Source organism: Pteropus medius, unplaced genomic scaffold (genome assembly GCF_902729225.1).
Source record: "Pteropus medius unplaced genomic scaffold, Ma_sr-lr_union100, whole genome shotgun sequence".
NCBI lineage: Eukaryota > Metazoa > Chordata > Mammalia > Chiroptera > Pteropodidae > Pteropus > Pteropus medius.
Window position 1 is genome coordinate 11,623,823 of NW_024349796.1, and position 21,283 is coordinate 11,645,105.

The 21,283-nt window shown below is 46.2% G+C and overlaps 1 protein-coding gene and 1 pseudogene across 1 annotated transcript in view; both read right to left on the reverse strand.

Moving 5' to 3' along the window:
* Positions 1 to 21,283, reverse strand: part of USH2A (usherin) — a 576,091-nt gene that overhangs the window by 702 nt on the left and 554,106 nt on the right. Inside the window, 7 exon segments of the mRNA XM_039883360.1 lie at positions 1,409 to 1,627; positions 4,493 to 4,737; positions 7,301 to 7,384; positions 8,753 to 8,929; positions 11,600 to 11,808; positions 12,533 to 12,771; positions 14,523 to 14,732. Of these exon segments, the coding sequence (XP_039739294.1) occupies positions 1,409 to 1,627; positions 4,493 to 4,737; positions 7,301 to 7,384; positions 8,753 to 8,929; positions 11,600 to 11,808; positions 12,533 to 12,771; positions 14,523 to 14,732 (1,383 nt within the window).
* Positions 7,018 to 7,138, reverse strand: LOC120619422 (uncharacterized; annotated as a pseudogene).

Genomic DNA, 21,283 nt, shown 5'->3' on the forward strand with positions numbered 1-21,283 from the left:
GCTATTTCTTAATCTTTCTAAGCCTCGGTTTTCTTATCTAGAAAGTGGGAAGACAATGCAAGATGCAGTTCAAAATTGCTACCCACTCTTACTGTATTTATATGTATTGAATAGGGTTGGTAATATTGGTTATAATGTTGTAGTGAACAGATAATATGGCATCTTCAAAAGCATCCGCTGCATTGCTTTGCACGCTGCCTATTAGTAGTGTCGAAAGCAAACAAAAGTGGCAATATTGGCATAGTGGAGAACGGGGTTTCCGCAATCAGACAATGTTTTTAAGATCCCAGTTCCACCAAAAAACATACTGTGTGTCCTCGGGGAAGGACACACATGCATTTTAAGTCCAGTGTGTTAGGTTGAACCATATGAAGCTGCCATTTTGCATGTCAATTATGACCAGCTAACAATTCCTTATGTTTCAACCAAATATAATTCTGCTATTTGGAAACTTTAAATTTGAATCAGAATCATGGAATTTGATAATCATATTAACATCAAGGAGGCCTGTGATCTAAACATGGATATTATGCATCATCATTCTGAACAAGCTGGAAGGACTGTATTTTATTTTTTTTACTTATTGGAACCTAGAGCCAGGAAACTCAAGACTCTCCCTTCCTGAAAGTCATCGTTTCTTCAGTGAAGGAACAGTGAGAACTTGGAAAGAGATGAGGGAAGTCCAAACGCAGAGGCAGATGGTTGAAAGAAATGGAGGTGACTAATTCTGCCTCCGAGGAATAAGCAGAGGAGCTAAGTTCTTAGCTGGCTCCGTTTATTATCTCCCTACCCCAAAGGAACAGCACATCAGGCAGGCGGCATAATGAAGACGTTTGATGCTTCGTAAAAACGCTAGGATTTTACTCATTTCAGCCACTAGGGGCCCGTAGTAAATAATAGATGATGAGGTTAACTCTCAGAATTATTTGTACTGAAGTGAAATTATGAACGATGAAGTTCACCAACAGCAATAAACTCATCTACCACGATTTTCTGAGCTTCCTGGAAAGGAACCATTGAGCCTGTTGACTCTTCCCCCTCCTTTTCTCTAAGTATAAACTAGAAGGAAAAAGGTGATTTTTTTTTTTTTTTTTTTTAAGTAAAACATGTCCCTGTACTTGTGCTGGAGTCTAGGCCATCTTTTAGTTTCAATGTCCCCGGTCCTCTCTGCCCAAGTTAATGAAGTATATAGCCTGTTTGTCTCTTCACTTACTTGAGTATTTGTTCTGCACTAAAAAAAAAAAAATGACAAAGTGTCTTCCCTGCTCCTCAATGACGACAAACTGAAAACAGTACAGATCACTACAACGTGCTTGGTGCACAGTCAGGGGGACGCAGCACCACGCTCTCTCTTGGCCACCATTCCTGGGATGCTTAGCAAAGGCTCTGGGTGAAGAAATCGACTCACCAACCCACTGTCGTGGCCCATGATGGTTTCCCACAACGTGCTGTCCATCAGGACCTTCTTGTCCTGAAGGTCCATGAGCTGGCTGACGCTGCGGTGGAGGGGGCCTCGGGAGCAGGTCTGGCTGGTCTGGCTCTGCCTTGGAATGTGAAGTGCGGACAGGCTGCGGCCGCTGATGCTCAGGCGCGCCCCAGCCCGGCGGGGTTTGGCATCGGCTAAGCCCTGCCGAGAAAGGCACTGCTGGGGACCAATGGTGAAAGAGAATGGAAAATCGCATCACACACTGTCAGTGAAGGAAACGCCGCTCCGCAGCCTCCTACGCAACTTGGCTGATCTGGAGCACTGTGGCCGGACACCTCTTTGCACGGAGAGGGCCATGGACCAGGGCTCAGGCCCTTCCCTGCAGACGGGCTGGCTGTAGCGCCGGCCGGCGGGGTGAGGGTGCTACATAGCGCGTTAACGACGTGACCGCTTCATGAGCGCCCCGCAGAGCCTTCTGAAGACACCGCTTTGCCAGGGCAGTCAAAGTGAGCTGTGTGCTCACACAGTTGCCTTCCACTTTAAAATCCCTGACTTTGTGTAGGCGAATGGATTCCTCCCTCTTTACTCATCCCTAGTCATTCCCCTTGTTATAGGATTCCAGCATCCAAAATAAATAAGGTCCGATATTAACATCAGAAAGGCAAATGCACTGTATGGTTAGGACTGAGCATGCGCTGTAAGAAAATCTAGCTAGTCCCATCAATGAAATATGCCTTTCTATTGTGCAGTCCACACACCATGCAAAAAGATCATGCGTTCGCGCAACACACAGGGCTACCTCAAAGTGCATGGTGTAACTTTTCAGGGTCACATTGCTTGACACATCAGATATATCAGCCACAGAGTCAAACTGGAAACAAATGGGAAGGCATCAGACAGTGTCTGGAACATTTTAAAAGACATTCTTCGTGTTCGCCCAATGACAGAGCATAATTGCACACTCGTACATTAAATTCTGTCCTGAGATGTGTGTGTGTACACACGCACACACACATCACCACCACCAAGTCACCGCTCCATGGCTGCTTCCCACCACAAACTACAAACCACACGCCTTGAAGGGACTGCTGCCCTGCCCCCCAAACTTCTGCTACGTAGGCATGGGAAAGAGGAGAGATCTGGAAAGTGGACAAAGCTGCCGTCCAGTCACTGCTGGAACAGTGTGACTGCTGTGCATCCCTTTGGTGCTGCTGTGGAACTGACTTATGCTAAGACACCTTTGGTCTTTGTCTCGTTTCTAGTGCAGAGCTCCTAACCCCCCGCCCCCCAGAATTTCCTAAGGAGAGAGCAGCAAAGGTGTCTTGTCATGTTAATGAGGTGAACTTGGGACCGCACCTAAGGGTGGGGCTGGCTGGCTGCTGAGAGGAACAACCTTGTGGAACCTTTAGTCCCACGCCCCTGCTCTGGCTGGAGGCTGAATCAGTGGCCTAAGGTTTAAACAATCCTGCCTGCCTAAGGAAGCCTCCACAAAAACCTCAAAGCACAGAGCGCTGGGTTCAACACAAGAAGATTCAGGAGCGGGGCCTGAGGCACGAAGCTTCCTGCCCTTTGCCCCTGCCTCGCCCTGTGCAGCTCTCCCAACCCTCTGTTCCAGAGTTACATCCTTTCATAATAAACCACGAATCCAGTAAGTAAAATGCTTGAGTTCTATGAGCCAGTCAGCAAATTCATCACACCCAAGGAAAAGGTCATTAGAACTCCCAGCTGTAACTGGTTGGTCAGAAGCCCAGGTGACAACTTGGACTTGGACTTGGCATGTGGAGTCGGGGGCGGGAGGGCAGTTTTACGGGGCTGAGCCTTTGACCCGTGGGATAAGCAGTGTCAGAACTGAGCTGAACTGTAGGATACACAGTCGGTGTCCGTGAATTGCTCATGGGGAAAAAACTCCCCACGAGTTGGGACCAGTGACCAGAACGGTGGCAGCACAGGACACCACGGGCTCAGACAGAGTCTGCGTGCCAAGTGTCCCCTCAGGCACACGCAGCCCTTCGGCACGCAGCTCAGGAGCAGAGTGGTGTCTGGTGCGAATCAGACGCAGCCTTTCTGCGTGCAGGCAGACACAGGCCACAGCAGCGACCATCGATGTCCGTCACCTTCCACCCCTCCGACGAGTGCTCCATGCAGTGACCCCTGCATCACCACACAGGTGACCCGGCCCCCTAGACCTTTGCCTGGCCTCTCATCCTGGGAGTGGGTGCTTTGCAGCTGTGAGGAGCCACCCGTCCTCGGGTGTCAGGGCCGGGGGACACACGGAGCTAGCACTTTAGCCCCTCCTTATGCCCCCATTTTTATTACTAGTCCCCCCACGTTGCAGCTGTATAACCTATACGTCCCCCAGGTGATTTCAACACAAAACTCTTCTCCGTGTCCCTGACTTACGAACACGGAGGAGAAACATCCATGCCTCGCCGCACGGTGGAATCACTTTTTAGATTTAAGAAAAGAATGCGAATCCCCAGGGCCCCCCCAAGACCAACAAAATCAGAATTTCCCGGATAAGACCCAGGCGAGGTATTTTTAAAAGCTTCCCTGGTGTCTTTTGCACGCTGCAACAGGATCCTGCGGACTGTGGTTTGTAAACCATGGGATTTTATTAGGTTCTGGAGGTCGGATCCCAAGTTGAAAGTGCAGGCAGATGGAGTGGACGGCGCTTCCTGGTCCACAGCCGGGGGCGTCTCCCTGTGCCCTCGCGTGGGGGAGGGTGGCGTGGAGAAGGGGGGCACCGCACTCTCTGGGGGCCTCCCATCAGCTCACTAGTCTCATCCACGATGGTGGAACCCTCATGACCCAGTCACCTCCCAAAGGCCTCACCTCCAGATCCTGGCACCCTGAGCTTGGGTGGGACGTAACGTGTGAGTTGAGGGGGGACAAGCATTCGGCCTACGGCACCAGGAGATGCTAACGTGCAGCCACACGTATGAGTGCTGCTCTAGTCAGCCTCCCTCGGCCCGCACACCTCGTCAGACGCAGTGCCCGTGTCCCTGTGGTCTGGAGCACTACCCTCTCAACGACAGCCAGGGTCCCGGGCCAGGGACGCGGACGTACCACGTGGGGTTCCCCCGGGGGGTGGACGCTCAGTGGCGACATCCTCTTCTGAGCAGGCACTAAGGGTGGTCTCTCCCTGACATACGGTTCCTTCTGGATCTTCCTTTGCAGTATCAGAGACAGGAAAATGGCCAACAGGACCAAGCCCACGATCGCCACCGACACGATGAACCACAGCTCGCTGGAGAACGCCGCACCTCGGCTCCCCCGGCCCGTCTTTGCCCCGGGACTTGTCAGCACCAGGCCTGCAAAACCCGGGGACGGAGGAGGGAAAGGTGACTTCGGAGGGAACCTGTGGCCTCAGCCCTGCTGTCTGACAGCAAATGGGGAATGAGCTTCGAGCAGCTGGCGTCGCGGTGCGTGTCTGTGCTTGGGCTCGGGCTCGGGGGACAGGCGGTGTGGCGTTGGGGGTGTGAGCAGAGGCTCACAGCCCTCGGGAGGCCCGGTGACACTCAGGCTGAACGTCACCACTGCCTGGGCTCGCTTCTGGGGAAGACAGCGGGGGGCGGACGGGGGTCTCTAGGGGACTCTGAAAGGGGTCATCCAAGTGACCTTGAGGAAGTCCTGCCTCACTGCGATGTGTCCCAGGGGCAAAGTCCTTTCTGGAGCCATGGGCTCTAGTGACGGCCAGCCTGACTGATGATGCTGCAGACACCCCACCGTGTATGCAGTTGGCTGGCTCCGTGGAGACCAGGGTCGCCTCTTCATGTACCAGCCCTGTTCCTGAGAAGTTCTGTGCAAACTGGGTTTTGAGACATCAGATCCCGTTCTCCACCAAGACGTGCAGAGCCTGGGCTTGCTAACGTGGTGGCTTTACAGTTCAGGTCCCCTGGCCTCCTGTGACATAGCGAAAGTTCCACAAGTCACCACTCAAGGGCCCGGGAGAGCTTCCCATGGAAGGAGGCGCCTTCGGCAGCAGGACTTACCCTGGATTTCTGCCGAGGGGCTGGCAGTTCTGCCGATGTGATTCACTGTCTGTGACGCTAACGGCAGCTCAGGTTTAGTGAGCACGTACCCTGTGGCCCGCTCTGTGCTTACGGGACGAGGGGAGCGGAGCAGCAGATGGCCAGGGCTGTGGCTGTGGGGGAAGCCGGAGGGAGCCAGACAGACAGGAGGAAGGCTTACGGGGGCCACTGCGGGACCGGACGAGGCAGTGCCATCGTGCGAGCTGAGCGGGAGAGGGCCTCAGCCATCACCTCCAGCCTAGACGCCCACAGGGGCAGCTCGGAAGCCTGGTCCGCGTGGCTGCCATGCAGGCCCGTGGGAGCCTCAGACCTGCTTTTCTAAAGCACGTGCTGATGGCCAAGAGGTTGGACGAACAGTTACAGACGCCTGTTCACTCGCTGGGCAAACGCCCACCATTTTAGCACCTTGAGAACGGGGGCGGGGGGCGGGGGGCTGCCCGGCAGTCACACCCATATTCCCAGGGGAAGGATGAAAGGGAAAGCATGCAAAATTGGGGTGGGGATGTTTGAGGGAAGGGAGGGAAGGTGACCAAAACTAAAACCTGAACTCCACGGGAGGGAGGACATTCCTTTGTGAATGTGGCTCTACCTCTGATAGCTCCATGCTTAAAAAGTCACTTTGCCCCTTGGGGCCTCTGCGTCCCCATCTCTAAATCGAAGAGAAGAGTTGGGGCCCACGCTCCAGCAGGCCGGAATCCCCCCAGCTGTGAACTGATGCGTGTTGTTGACTGAAACAGTGACCCTGGCTACACGCTAGAAGGGCTGTGTCCCGTGCACGTGGCACGGGGCTGTCGCTCCGGGAACAGATCCAGGGGGCCCGGGACTCCTGCTTGGGAAGACGTGGGGAAGGAGGGTGCCCTGCCTGGGGGGAGCCTCGAGAAGCAAACAGCCCTCAGAGCAGGAGGATAGAAATGACTGCCTGTTGAAGGCTGCCTGAGGCAAGGGACCAGGAACACTTAAAAAGTTACATCATAAAAATTAAAACCGACTACCACTAGCTGGACAATACACCTTGAGATCTCTCATGACACCGTGTGGTCCTTGGGGGTCCTCTCTCAAGAAGAACCTTTCTTTTCAGCTCTTTCCCCGTGGGGATGCTGCCCCTCAGTGGGCTTCGCTCAGCGTGGGGCCCTGGTCCCCATGCATTCAGGTTACTGGGCCGCACCCGTTTCAAGAGCTGATTCCCAGACGGTCCCGATTCTGAACCTCAGGCTCTCATCTTAGCGACAAACTTGTGGCGCATGCTGGGGGATGGTTCGGTTTCCCCCGGGTCTCCATTTGTCCACTTGTGAAGACCAGGGTGACTAAAACAACATCGGATGAGGTCTGCTCTATTCCACAGATGCTACTGAATGAGATGAGGGAGGCTGTGAGGGAGGAATTGTGTCGTGTGTTGTAAGAAATTTTACATGGCTCAGACATGAAAAGTCTGGAAAGATAAAATAATCTTTTACTATTTTTTTTTTTTTTTTTTTTTTTATGACGTGCGACCAACCCTTGCTTGACCTTGCAGATTGCAAGGATTTTTGTCAGCTGACAATCCCTAAGTTTTATTTTTTACACCTACAGCACCTGGTCTTCCTAGGTGGTCTCCCATATCCAAGTACTAACCAGGCCCGACCCTGCTTAGCTTCCGAGATCAGACGGGATCGGGCTTGTTCAGGGTGGCGTGGCCGTAGACCCTTCAAGACTTTTAAAAGCTTCTTACGAAACTTAACACAATTCCTTCCATGTAGTCTATGCGAATATATTATTGGCAGAAGTACGTACAAACAAACGCATGCATGTTTCTTTAGCAAAACGAGTAGTGCTACACTTTATATAGTACGAGTTAAATGTTTACCAAGTCCAGTAGATGTGTCATACTGGATCAGAGGTGTCTTAGTGCTTCCTTCATCTGTAGTGCAGATGACCTGGAAATAGAAGGCTAGAAAAACGGTCAGTGAGTCGGGCATCCGGCGCCTACAGACAGCAGGAACACTTTCACAAGAGCGATGTATCGCAGCACGAAAAAGTCTGAAGACAGAATTCTAGGGCTAATGGTGAGGTTTTGCCTAATATGTAAACTTATGTCTAATTTTGAAATTATCAAGAAAAATAGCTATGAAAATTAGTGTACTAATAGCCTATATATAAATAACAGAACTAAAGAAGCTTGGAGCTTATGGAGCAAAGGAAAAGAATTATCAGTGGAGAAAAGGGTAATAATACATGCAGTGTGCCTTGTTCCGCATGGGGCTAAACCTGTCCCTTTAAAACTTACACCTGCACCCTTCACTAAGTGACTCAGAGTTTCTCATTAAGCAGGAGACATCAAAAGGGATCTTGGAAATCAAATAGTCTAAATGCCTCTTTCAACAGCCAGGAAACCGAGGAAAGTCCACACAGATGGTTAGAGGCCGGTCAGGGGGCAGAACTTGCATCTGTCACCTGTCAGGCCACCTTCTCATCACACCAGCTTCCTAGGTAACCAAGAACTCTGAATATGAAACTGTAGAGCTGAACTGCTGTACAAATGTTATTGATAATTTCAAAGACTATAAATGCAATGCTGGAGCTCACTGTTTACCTGCAGCTTTGAGCCACAGCAAGTAGTATTTTTAAGGAAATTAAAACAACAACAACAACAACAACAAAACAACAAACCACCAATTAATTCACTATATAAATCCAAATTGCTGAAAATGGCTTCACATTCACTGGTCCTGTGGCCATGTTGATCAGAGAAAATACTTAATACCTTGTAATGTTTTTGCTCATTTCGATTTAAAACCAAAGGAGAACACGTACTTAGGGACAAAGAATTCGGTGTCCAAGGGAGAAAGGTTGTTTATTCTAGCAGGTGCAGATACCTAGGTTCGTTAAAGAACGCCCTACGCAGGGGCCTTAGAAGTTACAGATGGTCACTGCCTGACTGGGCTCTGCTTGGAGGCTGTGGGTGCATCCAGATAATCTCTGAGCTCCCCAAAATGTGTTCCTTCAGGATACTCGCTGACGACCTGTGGGGCTCTTTCCCTTATGAACACAACCTGTCCTTCCGTCGTCTTCCTCCTTGGGGACACTAAGGTCGCACAGAGGCAGCACTCAATGCATCATCACATCACTGCATCAAGCAGCAGATAGGAAAGAAAACTTTCTTTACTCTGAGCAGTGACTTTTCTGCCGGAAGTGACCACTTAAACTAAGACGTTTTTAAGGACGAGCTGCTGATGGTGGTCACCTTTCGGACCGCCCATCTCGTAAAGCTGGGGAGCAGAGCGCCATCCACACTGAGGCACGGGAGTCAGAAACTCACTTTTGTCCTCTGTCCTTGGGATGTAGAGGGTGGTGTCCAAGCCACTGTACACATGCTGGCCGCCGTCCATGAGCACGAACTCCTTCAGCGGGCCGTTCAGGAAGAAAGAGCCGCTCCAGTTGACACACACCATGGACAGATTGCTGTCCACTAGAAAAGGGGCTCGGTACTGAGGCGCTGTTGGAAGAAAGTCGCACGCTATTAACATGGTTACTTCCACGTGTGAGAAACCTTCTTTAAAAGATAAGCAAACAAAAGACTTTTTTTTTTTTTTGGCATTTAACTTTTTTTTTTATCAGTGTTTAAAAAAAAAACCGGCATTGGGGGGTAGAGAGAAGCAGGAGTGTGTGTGTGAATGCTTTCTCAAAAGCAATACGGCACCTGCTTTCCTCCCCCCCAAAATCAATGCAGAGTGGTGTTTTATGAAATAAAACTATTAACATACAATGGTTCTGCTCACCGACATAACCCTGGAGCTCATATCGTGTTGCTTTTTCTCTCTTTTAACAGGTAAAGTATCCTTCACACTATTAACTACAGTAGATAGCTATTTTTCATATCAAATCGATATTTATTGCTACAAAACCCCAAGGACTAGATGCAGTTAATAAATTTTTTTTTTTTTTCTCCAAACCAAACTGCTTAGATGGTGAATTATGTCTTTTTGGCACCCATTTATTTTTAAAGCTTCTTCTTGAACCGTTAGTTTGTTTTCTAAGATAGTTAAAAAGCCTTGCAAATACTGATTCGAGTATAATAATTCATTGCCTTGGCTAATCAATCAATAATATAGTACTTTAGTATATAATCAAGCTCAGGTCTTCTAAGTATTATATTAGATATAGAAGCAACGTTTTTAGCATCTTACAGGCATGTTTTCTTGTCATATTTCAGCTCCTTATAAAACAAAGGAATAAAAATCCTTAACTGAGGCTCATCTTTTAAATAATTTTTATAGAAACAAATAAAGGAACACCATATCATGTTATCAAGTCAGAAAAGATTTATTTCATGAAATCTCTTTTTCTCCAGAATACATTTGCAACAGCATTAAGATCCATCTATATACTAAATTGGCTTTTAAGAAAAGAAAGTGGTAGAAATAAATTGGATATCTTTTTCTTCTTTAAAAATTAAATGTAGCTGTTGCCGATGTTAGGAAGTATAATAAGAAATAATTATGGTTTTGTGATTATAAGATTCAACCATGAAGACCAATGTGATTCTTACCTTTCAAGATGAGACATTTTCATTAAATCATATTTTTTTCCCTGCAAATACTAAAATAAGGCCTATTTAAATATCTGTTTTTCTAACACAAATTGTGCCTAATATTACAGTGAAACATACTGTTTGTTGTAGTTGTGACTTCTCTCTGTCACTTAATTCAAGAGATTTCCATTTCTTTCTACATTGTAACAGTAGAAGTAAAAGGCAGCTTATACATAATATGAAAATAGGAGCTTAATTTGCTTTGCAGGATTTGGAGACCTTCCCGAGGAAATGAGTGATCGGACAATCGAAATAATTAGGAATAATGGATTTGGAGACAGGAAATGGTCCAGGCACTATCCCCTTAGCATTTGATGTACTTTGCTGCACTTAATCTTCAAAACAATCTTTTCCGAATGTGTATGTGATCACACGAACTCGTGCTTTTAAAAACGCCAGTGCCAAATCCTGAAGATGAGATAATCTGATAAAATGTTTCTGGAGAGCACATCTGTAATAAGTATACAAAGCCTTAAAATGTTCAAATAGTTGATGCAATGAATTCCAGATGTCGACATTCGATTTAAGAAGCCAGACATCCAAAAACTGGTTCAAAAAAATTTCTCACCACCTTTATGAAGGGAAAAGGTGAGAAGCAACTGAAATGCCCAACCTATGCACAGATGGAATATCATACAGTCTTTTAACGTGACGGATAAAGATTTTTTAATGCCACAGGAAATGCAAATAAAATAACGTCAAGTAGGAAGAGCAGACCATGAAATTTTAATTACAGTACGATCTCAGCCATGTGATAAGAATGCACAGGAAGGTTTTAACGGGAGGGTTTATGCTGAATACCCATTGTAGTCGTCGCTGGGGGAGGGGGTCACAAACAGGACCGGCTTAGCAGGTGAGCGACCTGTGCGGCTGGACAGGTATCCGCACACGGAAAGGTCCTGGACTTAGCCTGATGCTCTGCTGTCTCTCTCTGGAAATTCTTCATAATTTTTGAACAAGGGGCCCCATATTTTCCTTTTCCATTGGGCCCTACATGTCATTAGTTCTGATGATAAGTACTTATTTTACTTTCAATATTTTTTGTTTTTGCCAGTTTTAAACGATAGACTTATATACCTTATAAAATCTGAAATTATGTAAAAGAAATGTAAGGAGGCCTCGATTAATTAGTCGTTGCCCTCTTCTGTGATCGACTGCCTTTTTGCTTTTCCTGACAGGGCCCTGTCTCAGTGCTTTCTGGAAGTGCTAGAGATTATGCCACGCAATTCAAAATGGAAGGCAGTGACAATCTTCTTAAACAAACAAAAATATCATCTCAAATGTTTATTCGTTTTCTTCATTCCGAATCATTAACTTCCCCTAAATTGGGTTTCACCCCATTACTACATGAAAAACCTTCCTAAACTCACTCTTGATCCCCGTATTTTATCAACTGCAAGAGGCATTTTTTTCCCCCCAATAGTCGTTTTCATTGATATCTGTGTAGCATTCGATGAAATTGAACATTCACTAGAATCCTTGTAAAAACCGAGTTTTCCCTGCTTTCCATGACAAGCCTCTCCCGGCCACCCCTCCTAAGCTCTCCGGCTCGTGGTGGCGGCCGCTCCTACTCACGTTCCCGCTGGGTGGTGAAGCTGATCCATTCGGAAGCACCGCTGCCCACCTCGTTGTGGGCCAGCACCCGCAGCCTGTAGGTGGTGTACGGCTGGAGCCCCCCGAGGCTGGCTCTGTGCCCCTGCCCCGTGTACTTCGTCTCGGTCTGGCCAGGAGCACAGGGAGCAGCTGTGCTGGGAGCACAAGCCCGGTGAAGCTGGAGCTCGTAGCTACAGGGAGGACGCGCAGAGAGGGAAAACGGGCAGCGGGATTAGTTTTACTCTTTTACAAATGGTTATACTTCGTGAGGAGACATTTCGTTTTCATTCAACTGCAAGGTCTTGAAGATGTCCATTCGTGGGAAACCACTCCCGGGGTGTGGAATGCTACTGGAAATGAGCAGCAGGTACGACCAGAGAGAGGACAGAAGTCCCACGCACGCACGTGCTGCCCACCCAGGGACGAGTCATCCTTGTCTGCCCCGGTAAGGTGCTTCTGTGTAGAGGAGACTGAACTAATCCTCCTCTGTTGAGAATAAAGCATGCCTTGCTTTCTCCCGAGTACTTTAAGTACAATAACTTATTTATTTATTTTTTTGAACAGTGGTTCATCATGACATTTTTAATTAGCTCAAGGACATTCTGATTTAACCACAGAACTTTCTTATGTTCCAGCTGAGGCTACAGAATGAATAAGTCCAGAGAACCACGAGGAGAAGCAGACTCTTTAAATGAATGCAAACATACTGCATCATCTTTCTTATTTAAAGACAAGTTTGCGGTTTTCCTTTCTGCCATTAGTTATGATTTAGACACTTTGCAGGGGACATTACCACTCAAATCAGTTTATCAGTCTAGCTGGCCAATAAGCAAGCTTCTAGGGGAGAGCGGTGGAGTTCTGCGTCTGCATGCACATCTCTTTTGGGTTTGTTTGTACTTCTGTCTGGCCAGTTACCTTTGGATGACACCATTGGGGAAGAGCGGGGGACTCCACTGGAAAGAGGCTGTCCTCGAGGCCAGCGTCTGGATCTGGGGAGACGACAGTCCTGAGGGGGGAGCCGGGTGGGTTCTCAGCTCCGCAGTCGGCCCTTTGCTGCAGCAGTTGAAGCACGTGCAGGCCTCCACCCCAATGGAGTAAGTGGTGAAGGGCTTCAGGCCGTGAAGGGTCTGCTGGGTGGCCATGCCTTCGGACAGCTGCAGGACACAAAGGACGAGACGAGGCTGTGTCACAGACCACAGGAAAACGTGACCATCTTTCCTACCTCCTACGAATAGAGAGCCACGCAAGGCAGTGTCTGGAAGATGCACTGTGGGATGTGTCTACTATTTACCCTCAAGGAATTACCAGCCCACCGGAGAGGCACGACTGAAACACGCCCAAAATGTACCGATTTAAGTTAGTTAGAACTTTGAGGTAACAGGACAGAAATCACAAGGCATAATATCGTCTATTACCATAGAAGGATATTAGAAAATGGGATGAAATACAAAAAATATTGATCAAATTCTGTGACCCCCGGAATGATGCATTCATAAAAAATAAAACCTGTACTTCAATTATATTCCTAGTCGACACTCACTGAGGTCTATATTCTGCCATTGTTACTTGCATGTAAATTTGGGGTTGAAAATCCCCTCGCCTCCATGTTAGAGTTGGGTATTTAAGAGCTAAAAATATGTACTTGATATAGTTGTATGTTTTATATAATTTATGTTTATTTAAGAGCTTGCTTGATAGTCCATCATTTTCTCTGAGGGTATTGGTTTATATAAAATATCATAGTCTTTTTCCCAATCATCTTTGTTATTTTATAAACTTTTCAGTTTATTTGTAGCAAAGTTTTTACCTCATTGTGATTTTATTAAGTATTCTTTGGAACAGAAGTGTTTAGAAACTGGAAACTAATTTTCACATTGATATAAGCTACATATAATTAAGAAGCGCTGTTATTTAAAAAATGCATACAATGCACTCCAAATATAAATTATTTTCGTTTACTATTATCACTATATAAGCACAGATAATCAAGGATTGATTGTATTTACATCGTCTATGTTTATTGAATACGAGGCCCCGAAGAAAATATGCTAATATTCCCTGAACACTCAATAGGAGACGCTCTCACACGGGCGAGTTATCTCGTGCAACTGCGCTTCAGGACCTGGCGCTCTGGCCTCTCATAGCTTCTCCACACTTGCCCAGATTGTCCCCTAAACCGGTCTAAAAAATTTATGCTGCGAGGCTGGGCTCCGCGCGATCTCTCAGCATCTCTGCGTGTCCGTGAGGGATGTGAGTCAGGGTGACACAGCTGAGCCACAGGGAAGAGAGACTTCACCGCGCTGGCTCTCGGTCTGCTCACGGAAATAGTGTGGGGACCGGTGTCGCAGACGGCGAGTGTCCTCCCAGCCCACGGCTCGGCGTGAGGGAGGAGTTCCCTGACCCGGCCGCCGCGTCCCCGACGTGCCCCGGGCATGCTGAGACACCAACGGCGGCACCAGGGCTGTGCCGAGCTGCTCTGCTGTCCCTTCCACGGGACTGTCACCCTCACTGTCACCGAACGACAGACTGCGTGTTAAGCTGCTAACGGGAGGCCTGTGCGAGCCAGAATGAAGATTCCGGGGACCACCTTTGCTCTGCGTTTTCTTCTTCTTCTTTTCGTGTTAACATTCGCGCCGCCGCCAGTGACCGTTTGCCGTCCCCTTCCTGCAAGCCACCGCGAAGCACGTGACGTGAGGACTCTCCTTCCCGCGATGCGACTCCCTGACGTTCGCCGGGACTGTGATCCCACCGCGGGCCTCCCGCTCCTCCACCGTTCACGTGTTCCCCGCTCGTTTCCTAACGCTCGCTGTCTCTCCTCACGGGGACCCTGGTGCCACTAAGTTCGCCACAGGGCAGTGAAGCTCCGGGGACCGAGAGAGGAGGATCAGGGCGCTCTGCTACTCACCACGGTGTGCGCCCCGCTGCCGGCCTCGCAGAACAGCCTGTAGACGCTGACCATGCCGTTGGGCTTCGCGGGGGCGCTGATGTTGACCACGGCGTGTCTGGAGGACACCGCGTGGAACCTGGGGGCCCCGAGCCCTTCTGGCGGGGCGGGCCCCGTCCTGCACCTGCTCCAGCTACTCGGGGCTTTGCCCACTGAATTCACCGCCCAGACCTGCAAAGAGGAACCAGTAAGACCAGTCAAAAGCAAGAAAACCTCGAGCTGGGGAAAAGGGGGCACGCCCAGACGGCTGCACGCAGCAGAACGAGATGCACTTGGATGGCATGGCCTCCTGACGTGAGGAGAACGGGTCCTTCCTCGTTGTCACCTGTGCCCATGGGAACACAGAGGGAGCGGATTTGGGAGCCCTGATGTCAGAACGCAGCTGGCGGATTTAAGCCCGAGGAAAAGCTGCTGTCTCTGGGCAGGAAGTGGCATGATTTTTGTCCACTTCTGCAAACTAGATGGATCTGCAGACTATATAAAACTCAGCAATTCTCAAACAGGGTCCCCACCAAATCTGCATGAAAATTAGATTTTCCTTTCATCAAGGAGGGAATAAACATATGGAAGGATATATAATCTTATTTATCAAGAACTATTTGTATAATTAAACACGAATATCCTAAAAGGTTACCTTAGGTCGACATTTGCATGAGTAAGTAATTTGTAGAATGTCAGGTGCAATAGACAGAGTAGATGGATCTGTGAGTGTATAGGGTTAAATTAGGCCCAATAACAGCCAACTACACAGTGATCAATCAGAATGATAGATCTAAATGGCAATACAAGAAGACTGTGTGTTTGGGAGTACGACTGTGCCTTACTAAGCTTTCAGGTGCGAATCTAACTTCAGGATTTCTTTTTTCTCATTTGGTGTCTTTCTTCTATCTATCTATCTATCATCTATCTATCTATCTATCTATCTATCTATCTATCTATCAATCATCAGTCATCTATCATCTTAATAATATATTCAGGAGAATACACATTAGAGAGATTTTTTTTTTTTTAGTAGGCCAGCTCCTATGAATGCTTCTATACATTTTTTGGGGGTAGATTTTGTTTGTAAAAGTAAAAACTTCTAATGAATTGCTCTAGGATCACTGTCAAATGCAAATCTCCAGCCCCTTGCTGACAGGACTGCCAGAAGCCCCATTTTAAAAAGAGAGGACGGACCGAATTCCGTACAGAACCTGCTCTTCTGAATGTTCTGAGACAGTTTTTCGCCATCTGCATAACAACCATTCGGATTTGCATGAAGTCTACACTTTACCAAGTGCTTTAACATGTTGGCCCACTGAGTCCCCCCAGCACAACCTTGAGGGGTGGCTGGAAAATATTATTTGCCCCATTTTACAGGTGAGGAAATTGAGGCTCTGAAAATGCCACTCTCTTACTCAAGGTGACAGAAGTTACAAGAACTCAAACTAGGATTCTGCTCTCCAACAAACACTTTTATGGCTCTGTCCAGTGACTTGCGCGTTTGATCTGATTTGTCGTCTACACACGCGAATGAGTTAGATCAAGAAAATTAATTTACTGGTCCTTAGACACATATCTGCAATTCTGGATTAAAATCTCAACTTGCGAGGATGGACAGATGTACCCGGTTGTATCAGGTGATGGAGGTTGATTCTGAGAGGCACAGGAAGGTAAGGAGCAGGACACTCAGCAATGGGAGAGGCGGGCTTCGTGGAAACCAGAGTCTAGGTCAGTGCAGATGCTTTTACGGGCCCTTCTGCAATGGTGGATGTCAGCCTTAAAGTGGGGAGGGGTGGAACAGGAGGTTACTGCAGAGGTCAGATATTAGGGCTGATGACAAGAGGTCCCTGGCTCCTCCGGCTGCTCCAGACCAACCTCTTTTACTACTTTCTGGGGGTCGGGGCTGCATTTTTTATTAAACAAAGAGTGACAATGTTTGAAAAGAAAATAATCTTGCAGACTGGATGCAAAATAAGGTGCATATATTGATACCAAATTCCTTGCCAAGAGTAGGGCGCTGGTTGGTGATTTAAGGGCAGACAGAATTTTAGTGGGGACCACGATGGATGGGGGTAGAATATGAAGGAAAGTGACACTAAGTGTAATAAAATAAAAAGTCAGTAAGTTGTCAATTAATGACTGAGCACCAATAGAGCAATCGTGCAGGTACAGGGTCGTCGAAAGAAAATGACTAAAATAAGTATCGTTCCTAGAAAGTGTTAGCACAGTTCTGGCCCAGAATTATAAACATTAACATTGTGTGTGTGTTTGATATAGATTCATAAACACCATTAAGGCCTTTAAATACTGGCGTTGGACGATAGGACCAAACCTCACGCTTTCGTGAACTTTTTACTGGGTGGAGTCCCAGTTCCAAAATGTGATTTAATCCACAGGATTTTTAAAACACTCACATCTCAATATTGTAATGTTCTACTGTATTTCTTTGGAAATACTCTCTTCTAAAAAACTAGTAATAGACAATTCTCCAGCCCTAACTGGGAATGTACAGAGGATAGTGTCTTTTGTCTTTGTCAGGAGACCTTCATAATATAGTGTTTTTTTTTTTGCCTCCAGTCTTTCTTTTTAGTATTCAATCAATTTGAGATCAAAATAGCATTCATATAAATCAACATGCTTATGCAAAGCAGCATCAGCCTATTTACATGAGCTACTCAGAAAATGAAAGTGGCTTCAAGGAAGAGAAAGCTTACTGCGATAATAACGCATTATGGATTTCACAAAGCTTGTACCACAAGGCAGTGTTGTTACACCAAACCACTGGAAGAAAAGTAGACAAGGGATTCTCAGAGCTGTCCTGTCTGTCTCTGCTGAGGTCCTTTACCTCAAAGTTGCTGTGGATTTCTGTCTATGCCTAGCTAAACAAGAGATAGGGGAAATGACGTTTCGGGTTTGGAATAAGAATACTAACAGATTATGCTTTCCACCAAGAAACAAGAAACTCAAGATCTGGGTCCATCTTTATAGGGTTAAGAAAAAAGAAGCAGAGATCTTACATGGGGAATTCTGAGCCCTGATCTTTTAATTTTAATAAACCATTATAAAAAGCAAGAGATGAAATATCTTGTGAACACAGTTGCCCACTTTACCTCTATTCTATATATCTATATATCTATGTATCTATGCATCTATCTATCTATCATTTATCAGTCTATCATGTATCTACTTCTCTTTTATCCAAATGACGAGTCAACCCTTTTGGTTTCTATCCCAGGATTCCCTCACATGATCGCTAGGTACATAAACGGACTATGTGGGCTGCCTGCAGAAAGAGAGAGACATTATTTGGGGGTGGAGGGTAAACGAAGTGAGGCCTACAAATGCCATGGCCAAGAGGAAGAAAGGATATTATGCGTCTTTGATTTATTCAGAATATCCTTATACTTACGGCGCCTAAACACACGTATTCTTTCATAATAAAATAATAAAGATGATTAAAGTTTCCACTAAAACAACTTATTTGGGTTTAGCAAATAATTGCACTTGTGCTTGTGTGCATACACCCCCCTCCCCACTCACCCACACACAGACACACAGTTATAACTAAGAGTTAGGAACTTGCCAAAGAACTTTTAAAAGGAGAACAAGTTAGAACTGGCCAAACTGAGGTGGCTTCTTCTCTAAGATTTTAGCTGTCAACATGAAAAGAGTTACAATGTAAGAAGATGTCACAGAAAACATAGATGAATTACTTGAATAAAATGTAAAAGAACTAAAATCATTAACCACAAATTCTATAATTGACTAGCAAAATAGTGGATTAATTTGTTTGTTTTCAATCTAAAATAATTGAAAAACCTAGTGACTATTACCACCTTTATGTTATTGTTCATTAAAAAATACATTGTTTTTTTTTTGTTTTTTACTTATTCCTCCCTCTCCCAAAAACGAATTACTGTATTTTGCTTTAAATATTTTTAATTGCATAAAGTGTCAACATCTGCCACCAAGTTGCAAAATCCCATCGCTGTGCACACAGTGGGTCTGATGGTTTGTTCTCTGTCGTCAATGGGCTCTGAAAACCTACCTTTAGAGAAGTCAGCCAACGTGTTTCCTGGCTACTGCCATCAAAATCATTCTGGGTACCCGTATTGGAATTTATGGTGAATGACCTTGGGACCTGCCTTTCTAACACATTCCCGAGTGCTTCTCTTGCCCAATACTGTTTGAGAAACACAGAGGGCTATTTTCTATAGAACTAGACACACAGATCTTGGCACTATACATTTTTCAACTTCTATGTCTGCGATGACTATTAAAGAGTTGTACTTTGCATGGCCTTTGTCATTAGACCTTCGGCCATTCATATAAGCACAAAGCCCATATCTGTTTGAATATGCTACATACGCAGTGAGCATCACAAAGCTGATTGCGGGGGCCACGAGCTTTGTAGCACAACCACGTGCCATCCGGTTTTCACTCAAGGTGCAAATTTCTTGAAACACTGATATTTCTGGGACATGCTGGCTCTATTTCCCTCTTGTAGCCCAGATGAATATTTGTCTAAATCTTCCCAATTCATTTCGACCCAGCATTTCTCCTTCTAATTGTATTCCAGAAGGAAAGCAAGCATTTGTGAGCAGAAGCCTTTGTGATACTTTTTGTAGGAGAGGAAGAAGGAGCCACAACTCCTGAGGATGGGAGAAGGGGAGCCGCGTCAGAAATCCTCCCCCGTGGCTTGTTCTTCAGCACACATTCCACGCTTAAACTGTAGTTTCCATTTCGATGCTGTGTCTCCCTTACCGACACACAGCTTTCTGAACCAGCATTCTTTGGGACTGATGTTTTCCGAGTGTAGTCTTAGTAGAAAGAGAAACCCTCAGTGTGAATGTCTAGCAGGTTCCTGGTGTGTTTTTCCTTTATCGTATCATAAAAAAAAAAAAAATCTCCTAATCGTAAAAAATATGTTATGATTCTTTTGGATGAAGAAAGGCTACGAGTCTTGTGAAGGCCAAAAGAGAAGACTCAGAGGTGCTTTCTACATTGTCAGCATCCAGCGATGCCTCTTTGGTCTCATATTTGCTATCATTTTCCGGGCAGAAACAGAATATAGGAATAACCAAATTCAACCAGCGATCTTTCACATGCAAAAAAAAAAAAAACCACTCTCTAATCTGTTGACTCCTGATGTAAGTGACAATGACTGTCCTTGCCCTTGGGGCAACTGGAGATTTTGCTCTTTCCCCCGGCTGCTTATTATGAGTTGTATTGTAACTGTTACATTCAGAAGATTAAGGTATGGAGGAATTTTTGAGGTCTCTGCAACTTCTCGGATAGTCTATAACATGGTTCCTTGTAGAATAATGACAATTTTTGATTAAAAAAAAAAAAGCCTTTCAACAATACTGAGGACATAGTCATATCAGACAGCACTAGTAAGCAACACCACTGTTTATAAAAACTGGAGCATGACATTTGCATCCAAAATAAATAAAAATCCAACATGAACAGCCATACCCATAATTAATAAGTAGAGTAAATAGGTTGTATGTTAACAGGCAAACAATTAAATTATTTGTTTCCTAGGGGCATGTAATGAGATTGTTATCACATTCCCATGAGGGAGACAAATAGATATTAAAAAGGTCTTTCCAATACCTGTGTTGGCTAAGGCCAACAGCTAATTCAATAGATTCGATCGAAATCGCCCCTTCTTTCACTGCTCCTGATTTATGACTTCGGCTGTGGTTAGTCATCACTCACTGCAGTTTGCTCCTCAGCGCTCATAAATTATGCCTCATAAATAAAAAGATACAATCAACGGAATCATATCAAGTCATCTGCAACCTTGGAGTATATTTTCCCATGGCATTCATGCTAATTCCTTTTTAAAGGGTAGCTTGTTGTGGGTTTTGGATATGTTCGAAGAACACTATGCCAAAATGGGCTTCGCCAGAATTGTAGTTAGAGAGACTCATGGCTAAAAAGAGAAGACAATAAATCTGAAATCACATGACTTCCAGATTATTTCATTTCATGAGCTGCCCTGCAAGCTGTCGTCATAAAGGGATGACTTGCTGAAAAGCACTAGTGCTTCGTGACAGAAGACATCCATCGCTCTTGGGCGTCGTTCAGCAAATATGAATGTGGCTCTCTTCTAAATACAAGGTCGGGGGACACTGGCTTCCATGTTAGTGGGACATACTGAAATTAGCCTCAATGTGACTTTGGTAGTAATACTGAAAACTTGGAATTTTTCACACACTGCTTTTTATTGCTTCTATCTGTTCTCCTGGAGAGAAAACAGGAACCCAGTCCCGTCCGGCTCCGCTGGAGGATCCGCAGAAGTAGTTAAAGGGTTCACTGGGCGCTTATGCGTCCATAAGCGTATTATAGGTGCTAATTCGTTTCATTTTCGCGACAATCCCGTGAGCTCGGTTTTGGAAACAGGGGCGCAGAAAGTTGCTGCCACTCGGTTAGTGGTAGAGGCGGGCCTTCCAGTGCAGGTACGTGACGTAAAAACCCAACCTCTTTCTTTTTCCATATAAAGCCACGGAAGGAGGACCTGGGCACATATCCCAAGTGTTTGAGGCCCTTCCCTGGGACTGTGGCAGAGCTCTGCACAAACTGGCAGTTTCTGCAGACAGCAGCCTCATAGTAAAATAGTGGGAATTGCCACGAACGTATGGCATCCAATCCTGCCACCAATCATCACGCTTTCGACAATATTACATGTTGCACAGAAGCTGAGAGTACTCACAAACTTCCCATACCACTCT